This window comes from Canis aureus, chromosome 6 (genome assembly GCF_053574225.1).
Source record: "Canis aureus isolate CA01 chromosome 6, VMU_Caureus_v.1.0, whole genome shotgun sequence".
Lineage (NCBI taxonomy): Eukaryota > Metazoa > Chordata > Mammalia > Carnivora > Canidae > Canis > Canis aureus.
The window spans coordinates 60,749,951-60,773,416 of NC_135616.1; the positions used below are offsets into that span (position 1 = coordinate 60,749,951).

The following is a 23,466-nucleotide window of genomic DNA, read 5'->3' on the forward strand; positions in this document are numbered from 1 at the left end:
AAGATTGAAGGTGAATTGAAATGGGCAGGGGATGGAGGTAGAGAGACTGGTGAGGAGACTCTTCCAATAATCCAGGGGAGAGGGGAGATATGGGTTATGTTTCGATGACAATGTGGTGACTCCTAATACTCTCTGGTTAAAGTAACTGGGTGAGTGGGGCTGATGTCTAACTGAGGGGATCAAGGGAAGGAAGAACTTTTGTTTAAAGGTAGGTAGGGACAGTAAGTTCAGTGTCAGACATATTGAGCTAGCAGTGTCCATAGCATATCTGACTGAAAATGCACAGGAGACACTCGAATATTTAGAGTTGAAGCTCAGGACAGATGGTGACCAAGATCCTCATCTTTCACCATGGCTGACTGGCAGCAGCCTCCTCTGCTGGGTCCTTGAGACACATGAGCATAGACTTTCCAACCAATGTGCTCTGTTGCTGGCTTGAACTTTGGGCCCTAACCCCTAACTGGCTAGGTCTTCTACTTGACCAGTTGAGTTAGATGCTTTGTAAGCACTGAAGGTCCTCTTGGCTCTTTCCTTTAGGACTTAACAAGTTGATCAGAAAAATAAAAGTCAGATGGCTTGATCCTAGGCTCTGTGTCCTTAGATTTTGACTTATAGTCAAGAGCAGAGCTGGCCCCAGCTAACCACTTCATACTTCCTTACCTCAAGCTCCATCATAGTGCCCACTTGGCCTTTCTGGGATAAGGCTGTTCCTCGATTGTAGGTTAATCTTCTATCCCAAATCAGGAGGTATTCCTGATTGCCAACTGGGAGGGAAGATAGAGAGCCAGTGAAAGAGAACAGAGCACATGGAAAAGTGATCGTAAGCATAATATTTCAATTAGAATTTATTCCCATCACATGATTCATTTCCTATTTCTGGTGAGGATACTATTCTGTATATTACTTTGTTTCAGTGTTGGAGGGGGCGGTGGGGGAAGGAAAGAGAGAAAAGGGAGGGAGGGTGAGAGCGATATTGAGAACCTAGGGCAGTGCTTCCAATCTTTGCCCATTATGGCAAACAGAAAAGATAGTGTTTGACTAGCATCCTGGGGCAAATGAAAGGTCTCTATAAAGGACTTGGTGATAAAATTATATCTTTGATATATAATTGTGATGAAAATAAAAATGCAAAGTATTAGGGATTCAATATCAGGAGGTTTGTATACTAATAAAATATTTTTATTTTATTTATTTTTTTAAAATTTTTTATTTATTTATGATAGTCACACACAGAGAGAGAGAGAGGCAGAGACACAGGCAGAGGGAGAAGCAGGCTCCATGCACCGGGAGCCCGACGTGGGATTTGATCCCGGGTCTCCAGGATCGTGCCCTGGGCCAAAGGCAGGCGCCAAACCGCTGCGCCACCCAGGGATCCCCTAAAATATTTTTAGTTTTAAAAAAGAATCTTGAAATGGGTGAGGGGATAAAAGTTATAAACTTCTGGTTATAGAATAAATAAATTATGGATGTCTAGTATAGCATGGTGACTGTAATTAATAGTATTATATTGCATCAGAGAGTAAATCTTAAAAGTCCTCATTTCAAGAAAAGTATTTTTTTGAACTATGTATGGGAATGGATGCTAACTATATAAGACTTATTGTGGAGCTCATTTGCAATATATACAAGTGTTGAATCATTATGTTGTACACCTGAAACCAATGTTATTGTTAAATATATCTCAAAAGTACACTTTATTTTTTTTTAAGATTTTATTTGACAGAAAGAAAAAAAGCATGTTCACATGCATGTCAATGAGGGGCAGGAGCAGAGGGAGAGGGAGAGAGAGAGAATCTCCAGCAGACTCGGTGCTGAGCACAGAGCCCGATGTGGGGCTCCAACTCAGGACCCTGAGATCATGACCTCAGCTGAAATCAAGAGTCAGATGCTGGACTGACTGAGCCACCCAGGGGCCCCAAGTACACTTTATTTTTTTAAAAGATGTATTTATTTTTAGAGACTAGAGAGAGAGGGGTAGAGGGAGAGAGAGAGAGAATCTCAGACTCCCAGCTGAGCACAGAGCTGGATGCTGGGCTGGATCTTACCACCCTGAGATCATGACCTGAGTGGCAACCAAGAGTTCCTCGTCTACCAACTGAGCCACCCAGGTGCCCCTAAAGTACACATTAAATGAGAAAAAATATTCATGAGCTTGCTTCCACAAATATAAATCGTTTGAAATGGTGACATAAAATTTCTAATAAAAACGTTTAACTTTTTTAAAACATTTGTTACCATTGGTGAGAAATGTGTTCGCGCAATATTTAAAAAAGATTTATTTATTTGAGAGGGGGAGAGAGAGGGCCCAGCCTGCATGAGTGGGGGAGGGGCAGAGGGCGAGAATCTTGGAGCCGACTCCCTGCTGAGCACCAACCTCCAAGTGGGCTTGATCTCCTGATCCCTGAGATGGTGACCTGAGCCAAAACCAAGAGTAGGCCGCTTTTCAAGTTTTTATTTATTTTCCAGCTTTGAGGTATAGTTGACAAAGATTATGTATATATTTGACGGGTACAACGCAGTAATTCAGTATACATGGTGAAATGCTTAAAAAGTTTTTAAAGCCATTTTTACGACCACTTACAAATTTACACAAGTCAAAGAATCCAGTATCTTTGCCTTCATCAACAAAGGAAATTTTGACATTTCTTGTGATGATGCGAAGGCATTTCAAATCCAGTCTGCCTCTTTGGTCAGGAACATTTCCGGCAAACGAGGGAACTTTGGGGAGCAGTAAGCACCGCCCAGCCAGCCGCAGCTGGAGTGGAAGCTGCAGGAGTGCGGGGTGGAGCCCCGGCCCCGCCCCCGGCCCCGCCCCCAGCCCCGCCCCGCCTCCCGGCCCCGCCCCTCGCGCCGCGCAGCCTCTTTTGGGGCCCTCCCAGGGACCTTCATCCTCAGGTCCTCAGCCACAGGGCGGCCCTGAAGCAGTAGATCCTTCAGCACCAGCCCCCGGAGCCTGTCAGTGAGTGTTGAAGGGCCCGTACATTAATACCTGGGGGCCTGCGGGCGTGGCAGCTGACCCCACTTGGTTGCCTCCGACAAGCTGGGTGGAGGCTCCTTCGGGCCCGAGGCACCCAGCTCCTGTTTTCCCCATGAGCCCTGAAGCTGCCCTCGTGGCCTGGGAAAATCAGTATTAGACTTCACATCTGTAACGTATCCGTGGCACGTGGGGTGGGAAACTGCCCCGGAGTGGCGGTTCTCACCTTAGCATGCATCAGAATCACCTGGAGGGCTTGTTAGCACCTTGCTGGCCTCCCAACGCTCCCCCGCCACCGTTTCTGATTCAACAGGTCTGGGCTGGGGCCTGAGATTTGGCATGGCTAACAGGTTCTCAGGTTATGCCGTTGCTCTGGAATCACACCTTGAAAACCTCAGTCATAGAGATTAACCAAAAGTGTTTTCTAAATACTCGCTGTAAAGCAGCCCCTTCTCACTCCCTTACCTTGGTTTATTTTTCTTAAGAGCAATTATTATTACTTGACGTTATATATTTGTCTGCTTTTGCTTGTCCTTGGTAAACTGAAGGATACTTGTTGCTTATATCAACGTGCTTTTTTGGAAGGCAGCAGCCGAAGCTGAAAACATGAGTGATAAAGGTCACTCGGGCAGAAGGGGAACAATAAAAAGGAGAAGGAACAAGGAGAGACTGTGGGTATGTGGGCATTTAATATCAGAATAGGATATAGAGCAGAAAGCAGGAAGCCAAACCTGGTGCAGCAGCATAGCAACCCACTGAGGAGAGATTTTCACCAAAGGAGAGGACACCAAGAGTAAACATCAGAGATAATCTAAGATGGAAAGACTGACAAATCTTTAAGATTTGTCAATTATGAGATTTGTTATTGACGATTTTGGTAAAAGTAACTTAAAGCTGTGCAGAGTAGCAGGCTCCTTGCTTAGTGAATGGTGGTTGAAAAAGTGGGGGAAAAATGCGTGTGGACTGTTTATTCAAGGATTTGGCCATGCAGGAATGGCTACAGAGGTATACAGGTCAAAAGAATTTTCTGTCTCCCACTCCCTGTGTCTGTGTTGTGTAAGATAAAAAAAAATTAGAGCATAGTTTTTTTGTGATAGGAAAGGAGTCCACAAGGAGATGTTGAATATACAGGACTGGGTAATCCTAGCCAAAGGTTATGGTCCTAGAGGACTTGGGGGATAGACTCAGGAGTGGACTGGATGGGTAAGGCAGCCCCTCACCTGCTGAGACCAGGGGGAAAGATGAGAGCCAGGGCTGTTTTAGAGGCTTGGATTGGAGTTGAGGGGGTTCATACACGAAAGGCTTCATGTTCTCTGGGAGTCCAAGCAAAGTCATTTTCTAGTGGTGAAGCAGGAGTGGATAAAAAGTGTAGGAGGGCTGGTCAAGGTTGGACTAATTGCTGTGGGAAGTAGAACACAATAGTGGCATCAAATGTTCCCAAATTGGGCATAATGTTAAAAAAATTTGGGAGGCAGGAATGCTATATTGGTTCTGTCATGAACTTTGGTTCACCCACTCCCTGTTTATCTACAGATCCTCTCATTCCTGTCACAAGGCAATATTCAAGCTGCAGAAGCTTAAAAAAAACAACCACACACACAAAAACTCTTTCCTGGCTGTTTTCTAAGACAGCAATACTGTAGGAGCAGCTGCAATTGAAACACACCCCCAGATGCAAGCCGGGCTAGGAGGTGGCCAGCTGGAGCCAGCTAATTACCAGAATTAACTGAGCATCATCATAGGCAGCAGGTGGAAAATACATTCGTCTAACTCACAGAACTGTCTGCTTGTGCTTAATTAATGGCAGGATTCCAAGGAATGAACTCAACAAACAACCCACTAAGTCTTTCTGTTTTGTGTAACAACAAAAGCAAACCAACAAAACACAACTCCAGGTCTGGGAAGCAGAGGCATCTCACGAGTGAGAGACAGGGCTTGTCACCCTATTCCCAGAACTAAATCAGATCCTGGATTCAGAGCCTCTTGGGTGTAGCCCAGATATTTTTAATTTTTATTTTTATTTATGATAGTCACAGAGAGAGAGAGAGAGAGAGAGAGGCAGAGACATAGGCAGAGGGAGAAGCAGGCTCCATGCACCGGGAGCCTGATGTGGGACTCGATCTCGGGTCTCCAGGATCGCGCCCTGGGCCAAAGGCAGGCGCTAAACCGCTGCGTCACCCAGGGATCCCTAGCCCAGATATTCTTAAGGATGCTGCCAAGACACTGTCCCTAAGCCTCCCAAACTTTTGTCCCAGCTTTTCCCCAAAGGCCTCGTGATCCTTTTAGGATAACTGCTCTGAAGAAAAGGACATTTTCTTTTTTCAGTGACTATCACTTGCTAGTTCTAAACCGACGCTAATTTCTGGGACCAAAAATGTCACTGTTTGCCATTAACATTCTGAGCTTGTAGGGGTTGGGTGATGAATTCCAGGCCAGGTTCACCTTGGGATAGGGCTGGTGGGACTGTGAGTTCATGCTGTGGTTATGTACCCTACTTGCCAAGTGAATAACTGGAATAGGAATCTCAGCAACTGACAATTCTTATGTTGGCACATTCACTCATTAAGCGAGGGTTATTTCTGGTTGGAAATGGCAATTGGAGGGCTAAATAATACATCAAAAGCATTACCATATACCTGGAGAATTGCAGAGGCGAGTGTCATCCTCAAAGGCATGGAAGATGCTGGTGTGATTGTTCCCACCTCATTCCCATTCACTTCCCAGATTAGCCACCACAGAGGGCAGTGCATTATTGTAAACCCAAGCCAGCGATGGCTCTAATTGCCGCTACTCTTTAATGGGATCTCCTTACCTGAGTAACTCAAACAGCCCCTGACACTTGGTTTGGAGTTATTGATCTGGGATTTAGCTCCAGAATATCTTTTTAAAGATCTCTTTTTTTTTTCACATTATGCACCAATACCTTTCTAGATTCAGTCATAAGCGTTCTGTTTTTATTGCCTACCACTCTTTATTTGGCAGAAGTATTTAATTTTAAATTAGTGTAGTCGATCCTTCTCTTTTCACAGTTTGTGCTTATGCATCTTGTTTAGGAACTTGTTATCCCTAACAATGAATTCATTAAAAATATCATCTATGTTTATTTCCGAAAGTATAAAGTTTACTTTTCACAATTAGTTCTTTAGCCCACTTGGAAAATGTTTTTTCATGTGGTGTAAGTAAGGATCTAATTTTATTTTCATACAGAGAGCATATTTCCCCAGTGTCATTTGCTGAATACTCCATCATTTACCTAGTATCTTGAAATGCTGCTTCTGTCATATACCAGGTACCTCAAAAGTAGAGGGCAGCCTGTTTCTAAGTTCTCTTTCCTGTCCATTGGTCTATTTTTCTTTCTCTACATGAATACCACAGACTACCACTCTTTATTATCTCTGTTCATGTCTGTATATCGTTTCTTTAAAGTGGGGATCATAATTATATTTCTCTAAGAATAACTGGGAATAAAATTAGATACTCTTTGTGAAGAGCATCAAGTTAAGTGCTCAATATGTGGTAGTTGTTATCTCAAATAATTGGGGATGAGAATCTGGGATTTTTTTTTCTTTTTTTTTTAAATTTTTATTTATTTATGATAGTCACACACAGAGAGAGAGAGGCAGAGACACAGGCAGAGGGAGAAGCAGGCTCCATGCACCGGGAGCCCGACGTGGGATTCGATCCCGGGTCTCCAGGATCACGCCCTGGGTCAAAGGCAGGTGCTAAACCGCTGAGCCACCCAGGGATCCCTGGGATGTTTTTTCAATTCATTGTTCACTTCACAGGAGTCATTCTCAAGTTAGTGAGATAAGCTTTCTGAAGCTTACATGTCTGACAAAGTCTTGTCTTTAACTGCACTTGATTCCCATTCTTCTAGGCTATGTCTAGAGGATGGGATCATTTTTCTTTAGTTAATCTAAGGACTCAGTGGGCCTTATTAACCTGAAACTGTTTTTCTTCACATCTGGGACACTTGCCTTCTTTTTAGACTCCCCAAACCCCACCACCATTCTTTCTGTCGCTTTTATGACATGTCATTCGGATGTTGGAACGTCTGGATCCATTTTTCACGTCTCATCATCTTCCTTTTTTGTTGCCGTGTCTCTTCTGCTATAAACAAGGCCATAAATCTATTATTTGTCTTTCAGGGATTCCTCAATGTAACTGGCTCGCTGATGGAACATTTTGTTCCCGGAGCTTTTTTGGATTAACGATTAACGTCGAATTTTAGATGGGAAATAAAATTCATGTGTGTGCACAGGTTTTCTTTGTAATTTGTAATTCGAATTCCTCTGTTATGTTTTGGTTTGTCGTGTTTCTTTAATTCGATTGGACATTTTGAGGTCATTATGTCGTGCCTCTTTTTCTGTACCTCTTAAACTGCTTTTCTGGTTTTCAAGGACTTTATACACGTGGCTCGTTCCACCTATCCAGTTAACACATCCCCAGGCTATTTCTTCAAATCCATTGTCTTCGGTTTCCCAGCTCAGTTTGCTTGCAGTGGCACCTGGAAGCTTCTTCCCCCTCATTCCAGAAGCTCTCGGCGCCCCACCCGCTGCACTCCGGGAGCTCAAGGCGCTCTGGCTCTGGAGGGGTTCTCCACCGCGCCGACAGCAGCGTCAGGCTTGCGCCATCAGTCTCCGCTGATCGGACCTGGGTGTCATCCCCGCCCCCCCTCCCCGCTTAAATAAGCTCCGCAGGTGGTTGGGAGGCACGCCCAGGTTCAGAACCTCGGGGCCCCCTCCCCCTCCGCGCACCTGCCGGCCCCTAGGGCGCCCCCGGCCCCGGCCCCGCCCCCGCCCGCCGGCCGGCGAGGTGACCAGGGACCTTGTGGAGCCGCAGCCCCACCTCCCGACTCCCAGTCACGTCGGAGGAGGTCGGCGCCGGGAGCCCCGCACGCCCCCCGCCCCCCGCCAACCGTCCCACCGGCCGCGCGCCCTCGGGGCTGGAACGCGGCGCCGCGCCGCTCGCCGGCCGCCCTCGGGCCCTGGTGCGCAGGCGCGGGGGCGCCGCGGCGCTGCTGGTCCCCGGCGGGCGGGAGAGCGGGCGGGAGAGCGGGCGGGAGAGCGCCTCGACTCCCCGCGCCCCAACGGCAACCCCGCGCCCGCGCCCGCCCGCGCCCGAGGGCGACACGGGTGAGGGGCGCGCTCCACCGCCGGCCAGCCCGCGGCGTGGACGGCCCTCGGGGCGGCGGGCGGCAGAGCCCCCCACGGCGCTCGGGCCCCCGGGGAGAGAGGTCGCGGGCGCGGCGGGGCCCCCGGGCGGAGCTCGGAGGGGCTGGTGGACGTGGGTGGGGGCGCGGCCGCCGCAGGCCTGGTCGCGGGGGCGGGCCGGGGCGAGGTTGGCGGGGTCGGCTGCTACCCCCCGCAAGCCCTTGTCCGTGCCTCAGGAGCAAGCGCACGAACGACAGAAACCGGGCCCGGAACGTGGACTTCCAAACCCACTAGCCGGGGGCAGGGCCGTCAGCGCGGCTTGATGATGCAGAGTGTGAATTGTCACGATTTTGCTTCAGCTTTATCGGCTTTAGAAGTCGCCTTTTGGTTGTTGCTAGTAGTCCGCTGTTGATCCTTCTAGCTCCCCCCCCCCCGCCCCGCCCCAACACACAGCTTGGACGGGCCTGCTTTTCTCATGACCAACGTTTCTATCTTGCATCTGTCTGGTAGGGTGCAATGTCCGAGCAGGAGCGCGTACAGGAATGCCTGAGAAAAGAAATAAGGTCGCTTCTCATTTCCACCAAAGACGGTTTGACCCCGCAGCAGCTGGAAAAGGAGTACCTTTTGATGGTTGGCAACCACTTGCCACTCCGAATCCTTGGCTATCGGTCCACTATGGAGCTGGTGTTGGACATGCCTGACGTGGTCACTGTCTCTCCCTGTGGGGATGGTACTATAATACTGAGAGGTAAGCTTAGGATTTAAGGTCTTCGAGCAAGAACACGCAGTAAGGCATCATCCTAGCAAATAAGTAGGTGATGGGGATTAAGGGATGCGCTCGTGGTGAGCACAGGGTGACGTATGGAATAGTTGGATCATTAGTTTGTACCCCTGAAACCAATATGGCCCTGGTCTTTACTGACCGGAATTAAAAACTTGGAACTGTTGTAGCAGCTATCCTGCACATTAGCGATTCTGCATCCCAGGGAGAGGATTTTAAAATATTTTGAGAGGGGTGGGGAGGGTTCATGGTTACTTTTGAGGTTGTGGGCAGAGTGAAAGCTATAGCAAAATCAAGAAATCTTTCCCCAGAAAAAGGTGCATTCGCAAAAACTACACTTTTACATACAATTTCAGGATATCACCGTCCTAAATTGTGAGAAGCATAACAATGGGGAAAACATGAACTCCTGTTTTGAATTTCATGGGTCACAAAACATTGCAGGGAAGTTCATCTTGAGAGATTCAGATATTACAGCGGTCAGCAGTGATGCTAAATATTGTGCTTTATCTTTTTGTCCACATCCTCTGGTAGAGGAGCTAACCAGTGGTTATGGAAACTACAAGAAATGAAGGAACCAAGGGTTCACATTTTTCATGCTACCTAGATACACAGCTCCTTAAGAGAGTTAAAAATTGTCTCTGTAACCACAGATGCAAAGGATAAAGGAAGGAGTTACATTTTCACCTAAATAGGATTTCTTTTTTCACACCTCCTTAGCCATTCCAGATGAATCCACCAAAGGAATAGCAAATTTAGTGGCAAAACAGAGGAGCAGCCATAAGGTTCGAAACTCCATGCAGAAGGGAAGGCCCAGTGTTTGCTCTGGGTCGAGCTCCCGTCGGCGAGTACCTTACCGAGGAAGGGTGCCCCCCATTCTTCCAGCAGTTGTGAAGAGTGAGTTGAAAGACCTCTTGGCGTTATCTCCCGTTCTCCTTTCTGATTTTGAGAAGGCATTTGCCAGACGATTTGGACGTTCATTCCAGTACGTGCAGTATGGATTCCTCTCTATGTTTGAAGTGCTTAATGCTGCCTCGGATGTCATTTCTGTAGAGCAGACCAGAGCAGGCTCTTTGTTGATGCTAAAGAGGAGCATATCAGAGGAAAAGCAGAGAGGATGGCCAGCAGGTAAGCATGTTAGTGTTAGTTACTGTATTGTGGGTTAGCAGTTTTTGAGCAGTCATGGCAGCAGTAGAAGTACGTAATGCCCAAGCTCCCAGAGTTTGTTGAAGTTGCATCCTGGCTCTCCGACTTGCTGGCTGAGTCATCTTGCACAGGTTACTTAAAACGTCCAAGGCTTAGTTTCTTCCTCTTTAGAATAGGAATAATAATACTTGTCTCTTGTAGCTGTGTTGAGGATTACCTGAGATGACGTCTGAAAAGTGCCTGGCGTTTAATAAGGTTATAGTAAGTGGTAGCTTACTATATCTTACAAGATCTTACAAGATCTGCTTTTTCTGAAACACTGTAAATGAATATGAGTCCTATGTGTGTAAAGATATAATGTGGAAAATGAAGAGTTTACAAAATTATACTAGTCAGTAGCATTTGCCATCTGATTTTTGCTGACGCAGATCTTTGGTATCTGAAAAGATCACTGAAATAATTTATATAGTGTAGTGATAACCACCTTAATTAGCATTTGACCTTGGTTTCTCATTGCTACACCATAGAAGGGTGAATAACCCAATCTTAGAGATAAGGACAAGAAAGCTCAGGAAAGTTAAATGACTTTTCCAAAGTCACATGCTAGAAAAATATTACAGCCACGGTTAGATACTCAGCTCTTAATACTGTTCATCCGGTGCTTTTCTTTTTAATTTTTAAAATTTATTTTTTAAAGATTTTATTTATTTATTTATTCATCTGAGACACAGAGGGAGAGACATAGGCAGAGGGAGGAGAAGCAGGCTCCATGCAGGAGCCCGATGTGGGACTCGATTCCGGAACTCTGGGATCGTGTCCTGAGCCGAAGGCAGATGCTCAGCTGCTGAGCTACCCAGGCGTCCCTTTTTAAAATTTTTTTTTAAAAGATTTTATTTGAAAGAGAGCAAGTGAGAGAGCACAAGCAAGGGGAGCTGGAGTGGGAGAAGCAGGCTCCCTGCTGAGCAGGGAGCTCAGCTTCAGGCTCATGACCTGAGCTTAGCCTGCTGAGCCACCCAGGTGCTCCTCATCCAGTACTTTTCTTACCCAATCATTGTCCCTCTTGTTTTTGGTTTTTATATATATGTTTATGGAAGTACAGTTGACCTGCAACATTACTTTAGTTTCAGGTGAGCAACAGTGATTTGACAACTTTGTACTTAAGCTGTGCTCACCACAGACAGTGTAGCTGCGAGGTTGTTACCATACCATTGACTGTATTCTCTATGCTGTACCTTTCATTCCTGAATCACTGTCTCTCTCAAAGACCCAAAAGACCAATGTGATCATTTGTATAGTGCCTTCCTAGACCCTTGACAGTACAGAATCTATACACTGAGTCTGTTTGGGGGGAATTTCTATGCCTTTTCAGTGATTTTACTTTTTCCCTAAAATCTGAATTTAGATTAATGTAGATGAAACCATGAGAAAGTCCTAAGTGTAGAAACCAGTACTTAAACTGTGATATAGGAAGTATAATTTGATGAAGATACCTACAGTGTTTACATGTTCTGGTCAGGGAAGACTGCAGGGGCCAGTGAGTGTTTTGAGTTGAGCCCTGGACCATCAATACAGCCAATATTCTTGAGTTGCTCAAACTTAGGGACACAAACTCATCATGCTGTTAAACTTTCAAGAAGTTGACCTGTAGAAAGCAGTTTGCCAACTTACTGAATGGGGGAAGTGATATTCCTTCTTAGTGACCGGATTGCTCATATTTCCCACCTGGAGACCCTTCTTCCTGTCATCAGGATATATTGGAAACAATTTTGTGTGTGAGTGAGCTTGATCTTACGGTAAAGAACTAGGCTGTAATGAAGTCTAATGATAAATTGTTCGTGTTGTACATCAGCATATATCTCTCCAGTGCTAATTCCCTCCCTACAAATCTTGAAGAAAGAAAATCTGTACTCCAGAAAATCCTTTATTTTATAGCTGTTTTATTCCTCCTTCCCTGCCCCCATACTACTAGGTGATTGTTTGGTTTGAGAAGCATAGTTTTAAGATTTTATTTATTTGAGAGAGTATGTGAGAGCACAAGCGAAGGGAGGGACAGAGGAACAAGTGGACTTGCTGCTGAGCAGTGAGCCTGACATGGGACTCAATCTAGGACCCTGAGATCAACCGACTGAGCTACCAGGAGCCCTGAGAACATAGTTTTAAGCAGACTCCTTATTCAGAGACTTTGTGGCCTCCTAAGCAGGATACAGCTTTTTGGGTTTTTACCTATTGAAACTTGCCTCTAATTATACTCAGGTGGCCTTAAGTGGAGTTTTTAGGTAGCCCCAACCTTTTCAGTAACATACTTATGAGCCTCATGGTTTTCTTCTATAGCTGACTCCTTTTTCCCATTGTATGTAAATTTTATTTGACAATATGAAAATATAAGCATACTTTCCTTAGTTATTTCCAAGTTGAGGACAGTTAGGTCACAGTAGCCTCTTTATATAACTACCAGAAAATAGGGATCCCTGGGTGGCACAGCGGTTTGGCGCCTGCCTTTGGCCCAGGGCATGATCCTGGAGACCCGGGATCGAATCCCACATCGGGCTCCCGGTGCATGGAGCCTGCTTATCCGTCTGCCTATGTCTCTGCCTCTCTCTCTCTCTCTCTCTCTCTCTATCATAAATAAATAAAAATTGAAAAAAATTAAAAAAAAAATAACTACCAGAAAATAAAGTAGAAATTGTGATAACTTTTCTCTGCTTTTCTTTTTATTCACAAAAGGAGGTAAAATGTTTACCCAGCCTTTTAGAATGAAACAACAAGGCTCATACTCCACAGGCTCCCCAGTTGCAAAGGCTTGCTTTTCACAACCTACTTCAAACATGGAACCACCAAAGCAAATATTGAATGCAGAAAAGACTTTTAAGTCAAATGTAGTAGAGACTTCAAGGCTGAATCACACTGAAAAATTAAACCAGGTAAGTTATCTGATTTGGGGATATAAATACACCAAAAATGTGTTTAAATTCAGTGTTTTTTTTTTTTTTTTATTACTTAGATCTGATGGAAAAGCTCATCTTTTAAAATTCAAGTCATTTCAGATTTAACTTCAGCATTTTCTATGGTTTTGGGGATTATTAGCTAATAAGAGGTGGCAGTGAGAAAAGAGCAGTTTTATCAATTCATATGATTTCTACAATAGGTTTCCCCTCCTGTTTGAAAGTAGTGTTCCTCTGAAACCTGTCAAAGTTGAAATGGTGTAAACAAAGCAAAGAAGCAATTACCATTAATTTATATGGAAAACATTTTGAGCATACCCAGACCTTCAAAATAATCTCTAGTGGGCTTTTCTGATACCTTATGACATATCTTGCTAATGGTTTTTCTGATACCTTAAGTACACATCTTGCTAATTGTGGAGATAAAGCACAGTTGAAAGCTATGGCGGTTTGATGCTCAATATAGTTCTTGCAGGAGGAGGTTGGCAGTGCCATTCTTGCTCAGGCTCACACTGCCTCTATAACTACTCACTGAAAAACAAATGCTGGATGCTGTTTTCACTTTTGGCCTTTTTTTTTTTGTTTTTTTTTGTTTTTTTTGTTTTTTTTTTTTTTTTGCTAAAAGTGAAAATCCTCTTTTGATTCTTTGGGTTAGCAAAAACAAGAACTAACCCAATATCCTTCATAAAAACAAAGTGGCATAGTGTGAACTTTTGAAAAGCGAGGGATACTTGTATTTTCTGCAGATGACCCCCAAATCTCTCTCTAGTTCCAGCTTCTCACCAAAATCCTGAAAGTGTATTTGCAACTTTAACTCATGAATATCGTTACTTGAATGGTTGGCCCTGAGCACTGCAGTGCTGGTATTTTTTTTTTTTTTGATTATGTATACAATGAAGGATTTTTGAAATAAAAGCTACTAGAATATAACCAACAAAAGCTCATTAAATTAGCAAGATAGCAACTTTTTTCATTTTTAAAAATTATATTTTATTTAAATTCAATTAACATGTATAATGTGTATTATTTCAGAGGTAGAGTTCAGTGATTCATCAGTCTTATATAACACTCAGTGCTCATTACATCAAGCGCCTTCCTTAATGCCCATCATCCAGTTACCCCATTCCCCCACTCTGTCCCCTCCAGCATCCCTCAATTTGTTTCCTATGGTTCAGTTTCTTAGTTTGTCTTCCTCTCTGATTATGTCTTGTTTTATTTTTCCATTCCTTCCTCTATGTTCCTCTATGCTGTTTTGTTTCTCAAATTCCATGTATGAGTAAAATCATATAATTATCTTTTTCCAATTGACTTATTTTACTTTTCAAAGTATCTTCTAGTTCCATCCACATCATTGCAAGTGGCAAGCTTTCATTTTTTGATGGCTGAGTAATATTCCTGTGTGTGTTCGTGTGTGTGTGTGTGTGTGTGTGTGAGAGAGAGAGAGAGAGAGAATGAGAATATATCACATCTTTATCCATTCATCTGTTGATAGACATCTGGGCTCTTTCTGTAGTTTGGCTACTGTGGACATTGCTGCTATCATCATTGGAGTTCAGGTGCCCCTTTGGATCACTACATTTGTATACCTAGAAGTGTAATTGCTGGGTCATAGGGTAGCTCTATTTTTAACTTTTTTTTTTTTTAATTTAAAGATTATATATATTTATTTGACAGAATGCATACAAGCAGGGGAAGTGGCAGGGAGAGGGAGAAGGAAAGGGAAAAGCAGGCTCTCTGAGCAGGGAGCCCGAGGCAGGACTTGATCCCAGGACCCTGGATCATGACCTGAGCTGAAGGCAGATGCTTAACTGATTAAGCCATCCAGGCACCCTTTATTTTTAACTTTTTGAGGAACCTCCATACTGTTTTCCGGAGTAGCTGTACCAGTTTGTGTTCCCACCAACAGTGTAAAAGGATTCCCCTTTCTCCGCATCCTTGCCAACATCTGTCATTTCCTGATTTGTTAATTTTACCCATCTGACTGGTGTGAGGTGGGTATCTCATTGTAGTTTTGATTTGTGTTTCCCTGATGCCCGATGATGTTGAGCATTTTATCATGTGTCTGTTGGCCATTTGTATGTCTTCTTTGGAGAAATGTCTGTTCATGTCTTCCCATTTCTTGATTGGATTATTCTTTGGGTGTTGAGTTTGATAAATTCTTTATAGCTTTTTGGATACTAGCCCTTTATCTGATAAAACATTTGTAAATATCTACTCCTATTCAGTTGGTGGTTTTTTTGTTTTGTGGATTGTTTCCTTTGTTATGCAAAAGCTTTTTATCTTGATGAGGTCCTGGTAATCAATTTTTGCCTTTGTTTCCCTTGTCTTTGGAGAGGTGTCTAGCAAGAAGTTGCTACAGCCAAGGTCGCAGAGGTTGCTGCCTGTGTTCTCCCCTATGATTTTAATGTATTCCTGTCTCACATTTAGGTCTTGCATCCATTTTGAGTTTATTTTTGGGTATGGTGTAAGAAAATGGTCCAGTTTCATTCTTCTGCATGTGGCTGTCCAATTTTCCCAACACTATTTGTTGAAGAGACTGTCTTTTTTTCTTATGGATATTCTTGCCTGCTTTGTTGAAGATTAGTTGATGATAGAGTTGAGGGTCTGTTTATGGGTTCTATATTCTGTTCCATTGATCTATGTGTCTATTTTTGTGCCAGTACCATACTGTCTTGATAATTACAGCCTTGTAATAGAGTTTAAAGTCTGGAATTGTTATGCCACAGCTTTGGTTTTCTTTTTCAACATTACTTTGGCTATTCAGGGTCTTTTCTGGTTCCAAAGAAATTTTAGGATTGTTTGTTCCAGCTCTGTGAAAAAAGTTGATGATACTTTGATAGGGATTGCATTGAATATGTAGATTGCTCTGGGAAGCATAGACATTTTAACAATATTCTTCCAGTCCATGAACATGGAATGTTTTTCCATTTTTTTTTTTGTGTATGTCTTCCTCAATGTGTTTCATGAGTGTTCTGTATTTTTCAGAATACAGATCCTTTACCTCCTTGGTTAGGATTATTCCTAGGTATCTTCTGGTTTTTGGTACAGTTGTAAATGGGATTGATTGCTTAATTTCTCTCTCTTTTTAAAAAAGATTTTAATTATTAGAGAGACAGAGCAGCAGAGGGAGAAGGAAAGGGAGAGGATGGAAGCAGGTTCCCCACTGAGCAGGGAGCCCAATGTGGTCTTGATCCCAGGACCTTGGGATTATAACCTGAGCTGAAGGTAGACATTTAGCTGACTGAATCACCCAGGCATCCCTTCATTTCTCCTTCTTCTGTCTCATTGTTAGTGTATAGAAATGCAACTGATTTCTGTGCATTAATTTTATATCCTGTCATGTTGCTGAATTCCTGTCTGAGTTCTAGCAGTTTTGGGGGGAGTCTTTTGGGTTTTTCCACATAAAGTATCATGTCTTCTGTGAAGAGTGATAATCTGAGGACTTCTCTACCTATTCTGATACCTTTTATTTCTTTTTGCTGTTTGCTGAGGCTAGGACCTTTAGTACTATGTTGAACAACAGTGGTAAGAGTGGGCATCCCTGTTGTGTTCCTGACCTTAGGGTAAAAGCTCTCAGTTTTTCCCCATTGAGAATGTTTGCCGTGGAGTTTTTGTAGATGGCTTTTATGATATTGAGGGGTGTTCCCTCTATGCCTACACTGTGGAGAATTTTAAGAAGGGATGCTATACTTTGTCAAATGCATTTTTCTGCATCTATTGAGAGGGCCATAGGGTTCTTGTCCTTTCTTTTATTAATATAATATATCACAATGATTTGTAGATGTTGAGCCATCCTTGCAGCCCAGGAATAAATCCCACTTGGTTGTGGTAAATAATCCTTTTAATGTACTGTTGGATCCTATTGGCTAGTATCTTGATGAGAATTTTGTATCTGTGTTCATCAGGGATATTGGTCTGTAATTCTTCATTTTGGTGGGATCTTTGTCTAGTTTTGGGATCAAGGTATGCTGGCCTCATGCAGCTGTTTCTATTTTTTGAAACAGCTTTAAAAGAATAGATATTAATTCTTTAAATGTTTGATAGAATTCCCCTGGGAGGACATTGGGCCCTGCGCTCTTGTTTATTGGGAGATTTTGATTACTGCTTCAATTTCCTTGCTGGTTATGGGTCTGTCAGGTTTTTTATTTCTTTCTGTTTTAGTTCTAGTATTTTGTAAGTTTCTAGGAATCCATCCATTTCTTCCAGATTTCTTTTGATGTCCGTTAGCATGATAAATGGTTCTCTACCCCTTCACTTTCAATCTGGTGCTATCTTTAGATCTAAAATGAGTCTCTTCTAGACAGAGCAGATCAGTGGGTCTTGCTTTTTTATCTGATACCCTGTGTCTTTCGATTGGAGCATTTAGCTCATTTACATTCAGAGTAACTATTGAAAGATATGAATTTAATTTAGTACCATTGTATTACCTGTAAAGTCACTGTTTCTGTTTATTGTTTTTGTTGCTTTCTGGTCCATATTGCTTTTGGGCTCTTTTCACTTAAAGGATCCTCTTTAATATTTCTTGCAGGGGCTGGTTTAGTGATCACAAATTCTTTTAGTTTCTGATTGTCCTGAAAGCTCTTTATCTCTCCTCCTACTCAAAATGACAACCTTACTGGATAAAGTTTTCTTGGTTGCGTATTTTTCTCATTTAGAACCCTGAATGTATCATGCCAGTCCTTTCTGGCCTGCCAGGTCTCTCTGAATAGGCCTGCTGCCAGCCATCTCTTTCTTCCTTTGTAGGTTAAGGACCTCTTGCCCCTCAAGCTGCTTTAAGGATTTTCTCTTTGTCTCTGAAATTTGTAAGCTTCACTATTACGTTGAGGTGTTAACCTATTTTTATTGATTTTTGAGGGAGGTTCTCTGTGCTTCCTGGACTTCAATGGCTATTTCCTTCTTCAGATTTGGGAAGTTCTCTGCCACAATTTGCTCTTATACACCTTATGCTCCCTACCCCTTTCTTTCCTCTTTCTCTGGGACCCTAATTATTCTAATATTGTTCCACTTTATAGTATCACTTATCTCTTGAATTCTCCCCTCATGATCTAGTAGTTTATCTCTTTTTCTCAGTTTCATGGTTCTCTGTCTTATCTTGTATATCACTGATTCATTCTTCTTTGTTTATCCTAGCAGTTAGAGCCATTTTTTTTTTTAAAGATTTTATTTTTCATCAGCGACACAGAGAGGCAGAGACATAGGCAGAGGGAGAAGCAGGCTTCCCACAGGGAATCCCCTGTGGGACTCGATCCCAGGACCCCAGGATCACAGCCTGAGCCAAAGGCAGACAGACACTCAACCGCTGAGCCACCCAGGTGTTCCTAGAGCCTCCATTTTGATTGCATCTCAGTAAAACCTTTTTTGATTTCGACCTGCTTAGATTTTAGTTCTTGTATTTCTCCAGAAAGAGATTCTCTAATGTCTCCTATGCTTTTTTCAAACCCAGCTAGTATCTTTATAATCATTATTAAAAATTCTAGGGATCCCTGGGTGGCGCAATGGTTTGGCGCCTGCCTTTGGCCCAGGGCACGATCCTGGAGACCCGGGATCGAATCCCACGTCGGGCTCCCTGCATGGAGCCTGCTTCTCCCTCTGCCTGTGTCTCTGCCTCTCTTTCTCTCTCTCTCTCTCTCTCTCTCTTTGTGTGACTATCATGAATAAATAAATAAAATCTTTAAAAAAAATAAAAAATAAATAAAAATTCTAGCTCGGACATCTTAGTTATAGCCATACTGATTAAGTCCCTGGCAGTTAGTACTGCCTCTTGTTCTCTTTTCTGGGATGAGTTTTTCCATTTTGTCATTCTGTCTGGAGAAGAAGAGATGAATGAGAGAACAAAGATCATGAAAATAAACCCCCCTGAATTCTATATACCATTTTACTCTAGCACTGGAGTTTTGCAGTTGTGTGTGACCAGTAAACTTGGTATTAGCCAGATGTTCCTCCTGGTCTTCTGGGGTTAGGGCCTGTTGTACTGATTCTCAAGTATCTTTGGCCAGGTCAGGATTGTACCGCCCTTGCCCCCAGAGGGGTGGGGTGGGGCAGGGCTCAGTGTAAACTGCCTCAGGTTGCTCTATGTGGCATTTGTTCCCTAAAGGCTTTCTGTACCACTTGGGGGAGGGGGGTAGAAATGAAAATGGACCCCCATCTCTAGCCCTGGAGATGAAAGTTTGTGCCCCCACTCTTCAGTGCGCTCTCAGGAAAAGTGATCAGTTACTCTTGTCTCCCTGGTTTCTGTCTGTACTCCGTGTTCACCCTGCCTGTGACTGAGCATTTTTATCTCAGGCAAGTGACCCTGTTTCCAATCTCCAAACTTTATAGACTTCCTGCAGCATGCATCCCCACTGCTCCTCCCAGGGCAAGGAGGGGGTCTCCCCACGGTTCTGCCTCTTGCTGGGCCCCTGCTCACAGAGCAGTTGCCCATTCATGCCACAATTTGTGGTTTATGGCAATTCTGAGCTGAAAGCCCACTCCTGGGCTTGCTGATTGCAGCTGGCTTCCCCGCTCTGATGCTTGGGAACTCTGCTACAGGCAGGCACCTGTGTTCTTTCTCTGACCCCGGGCATCCTGAGACCACACTGTCTCACCTAGGATTTTGCCCTCTGAGCACCTTTCAGGCAGGAACGTTCCCCACTAGAGCAGATTTCTAAAAGTTCCATTTTGTGCTCTGCTGCTGTATCACTTTCTGGTAGCCAACTACTCCCCCCCCCGCCCAAGGGCTTATCTTCTAATATATCACCTCAGATTCTCTTCTCTGCACTTTCTACTTTGCAAAAAGTGGCCACTTTTCTCTTTATATAATTGCAGCAATTCTTTTCTTAGATCTCCGGTTGAGTTCACAGGTGTTCAGTATGATTTGATAGCTACCTAGCTGAAAATTCCAGGGACCAGATGAAAGTAGGGTCCCTTACTCCTCTACCATTTTCCTCCTCAATCCATGCAAGATGACAATTTAAGTAGAGCTCGGCATAAGCACATGGAAATTAAATTCAAGACATAAAAGTGCCTTTCCTCTAGAACTAAAAAAAATTAGCTTTGGTAACAATTTATGTACAGTAAAATTTATCCATTTAAAATGTATAGTTTGAGTTTTCACAGTATAGCCAGTCAGGAAATCACCATCAAAATCAAGATGCTGACCATTTCCATATTCTCAAAAAGTTCCATTATGCTGCTTTGTAGTCGGTCTCTTCCTAGCTATAGCCACAGACATAAAAACCACTGCTTTTTGTAAGTTTGACTTTTTAAGAGTTTCATCTAAATAGAATTAAATAGCATATAGCCTTTGTGTCTAGCTTCTTTAACTTAGCACAATGCTTTTGAGATTCATCAGAAAGCATCAGTAGTTACTTTGTCATTCCATGGTATTGATATGCCTCAATTTGTTATCTATTCCCCTTACATGATATTTGGGTTATTTCCTGTTTGGGATATTTATGTAAATCTACTGTGAACATTTGCCTACACTTTGTATGACTGTAGAGTTCATTTCTCTTGGGTAAACACCTAGAAGTAGGATTGTTGGGTCATTCAGTAAGTGTATGTTTGCCTTTATAAGAAATTGCCAAACTGGCTTCTTAAATGGCTGTATGGTTTTACATCCTCATGAGCTACGTATGAGAGTTTTAGCTGCATCTTTGTTAACATTTAATATTGTCAATTTAAAAAATACTAATCATTTGGGTTTGTAGTGGTATTTCATTATGATTTTAATTGGAATTTCTCTAATGATGAATAATGTTGGGCATCTTTTCATATGCATGTTTGCCATTTGTTAATCTTCATTAAAGTGTCTCTTTATATCCTTTGCTCATTCTTAAAAATTGAGATTTGTGTTGATATGGAAGAATTATATATGAATAGGTACAAGTCCTTTACCAGAGACATGTTTTGCAAATGCTTTCTCCTGGTCTGTACTTACCTCATTTCCTTAGTTCTGTTTTGAGTGAAGCAGAAGCCATTAATTGTGATGAAATCTAATTTATTTATATTTTTCTTTTGATTCTTGCCTATGTAATCTTTGTTGAATATAAGGTCACAAAAATGTTCTGTGTTTTCTTCTAGCAGTTTTATGATTTTAATTTTTAGTTCTATCCATTTCAAGTTAATTTTTATATAAGGTACCAATATCGATCAAAGTTTTTTGCAATGAATAGCTAATGCCTCTAGCACTCTTTTTTGAAAAACACTGTTTTCCTTGCTAACTACCTTATTACTTTGGCACCTCTTTCAAATCTATTGACCTCTCATATGTGTAGGTTTCAGGACTTTCTGTTTCTGGTCCACTGATTTACATGTGCTTTTGGCAGTACCACACTATCTTGATTACTCTAGCTTTATAACATCTTAAAATTATATAGTTAAGTCTTACAACTTTGCTCTTTTTCAGATTGCTTTACTATTCTAGGTTCTTTGCATTTTCATATAAATTTAATTTGATTGTTAATTTCTACCAAAAATAAATATGCCTCTTGTGATTTTCATTAGAATTACATTGGACCTATAGATAAATTTGGGGAGAATTGTTATCTTAGCAATATTGAACCTGCTGATCCATGAGCATAGTATATTTCTCCAGTTATGTCTTTAATGTTTCAGTACTCTTTTATAGTTTAAATACCCAAGGCCTGCATATCTTCTGTTAAACTTTATCCCCACATTTTTCATATGGGTATTTTATTTTCTAGTTAATGTTGCTAGTATATAGACAATCAATTGGATTTTTTTGTAGATTGACGTTGTATCTTGTAACCTTGAATCAAGGTACTTGATAAATTCGTTTCTGTAGTTCAAATCATTCTAGTAGCTCTTTTGTGGAGTTGGGATTTTTTTTTTTAAAGATTATTTATTAGAGAAGAGTGTGTGAGAGAACGGTGGTGGGGAGGGGCATAGAGAGGGGAGAGAAATCTTCAGGCTGAACGTGGAGCCTGATGTGATTGGGGGAGGGGGTTGATCCCAGAACCCTGAGATCATGACCTGAGCCAGAAAATCAAGAGTCAGATGCTTAACCACCTGAGCCACCCAGGTACCCCAGAGTTGGGATTTGCTTTTCTTTTTGTGTGTGTGTGTGGGGGGGTTTCTGCATAGACCATCATACCATCTAGGAGTAGACAATTTTACTTCCTTTTCAATCTATATGCTTTTTTTTTTTTCCTTCTTAGAAAGGCAGGCCGTCTAGTATAATAATGCATAGAAGTCGTGAGAGTGGCAGCAAATATCATTCTCAATGGGGAAGCACTGGGAGCCTTTCCCCTAAGATCAGGAACAAGACAGGGATGTCCACTCTCACCACTGCTATTCAACATAGTACTGGAAGTCCTAGCCTCAGCCATCAGACAACAAAAAGACATTAAAGGCATTCAAATTGGCAAAGAAGAAGTCAAACTCTCCCTCTTCGCCGATGACATGATACTCTACATAAGAAAACCCAAAAGCCTCCACCCCAAGATTGCTAGAACTCATACAGCAATTCGGTAGCGTGGCAGGATACAAAATCAATGCCCAGAAGTCAGTGGCATTTCTATACACTAACAATGAGACTGAAGAAAGAGAAATTAAGGAGTCAATCCCATTTACAATTGCACCCAAAAGCATAAGATACCTAGGAATAAACCTAACCAAAGAGGTAAAGGATCTATACCCTCAAAACTATAGAACACTTCTGAAAGAAATTGAGGAAGACACAAAGAGATGGAAAAATATTCCATGCTCATGGATTGGCAGAATTAATATTGTGAAAATGTCAATGTTACCCAGGGCAATGTACACGCTTAATGCAATCCCTATCAAAATACCATGGACTTTCTTCAGAGAGTTAGAACGAATTATTTTAAGATTTGTGTGGAATCAGAAAAGACCCCGAATAGCCAGGGGAATTTTAAAAAAGAAAACCGTATCTGGGGGCATCACAATGCCAGATTTCAGGTTGTACTACAAAGCTGTGGTCATCAAGACAGTGTGGTACTGGCACAAAAACAGACACATAGATCAATGGAACAGAATAGAGAACCCAGAAGTGGACCCTGAACTTTATGGTCAACTAATATTCAATAAAGGAGGAAAGACCATCCATTGGAAGAAAGACAGTCTCTTTAATAAGTGGTGCTGGGAAAATTGGACATCCACATGCAGAAGAATGAAACTAGACCACTCTCTTTCACCATACACAAAGATAAACTCAAAATGGATGAAAGATCTAAATGTGAGACAAGATTCCATCAAAATCCTAGAGGAGAACACAGGCAACACCCTGTTTGAACTCAGCCACAGTAACTTCTTGCAAGATACATCCACGAAGGCAAAAGAAACAAAAGCAAAAATGAACTATTGGGACTTCATCAAGATACGAAGCTTTTGCACAGCAAAGGATACAGTCAACAAAACTAAGACAGCCTACAGAATGGGAGAAGATATTTGCAAATGACGTATCAGATAAAGGGCTAGTTTCCAAGATCTATAAAGAACTTATTAAAC

The 23,466-nt window shown here is 42.5% G+C and overlaps 1 protein-coding gene across 4 annotated transcripts in view; it reads left to right on the forward strand.

Moving 5' to 3' along the window:
• The first annotated feature begins 2,823 nt into the window (after positions 1-2,823).
• The window catches only part of TDRD5 (tudor domain containing 5), a 109,847-nt gene continuing 89,204 nt past the window's right edge, over positions 2,824-23,466 (forward strand). For 2 of the 4 annotated variants that reach the window (XM_077901877.1, XM_077901880.1), the window contains exons 1-4: positions 2,825-2,959; positions 8,638-8,875; positions 9,629-10,036; positions 12,779-12,975. In XM_077901877.1, coding sequence (XP_077758003.1) covers positions 8,644-8,875; positions 9,629-10,036; positions 12,779-12,975 — 837 coding nt within the window. In that variant the 5' untranslated portion in view covers positions 2,825-2,959; positions 8,638-8,643. Of the gene's footprint in view, positions 2,960-8,140; positions 8,211-8,637; positions 8,876-9,628; positions 10,037-12,778; positions 12,976-23,466 lie in introns of those variants that run through there. The other 2 variants (XM_077901879.1, XM_077901878.1) reach the window with 2 other exon arrangements.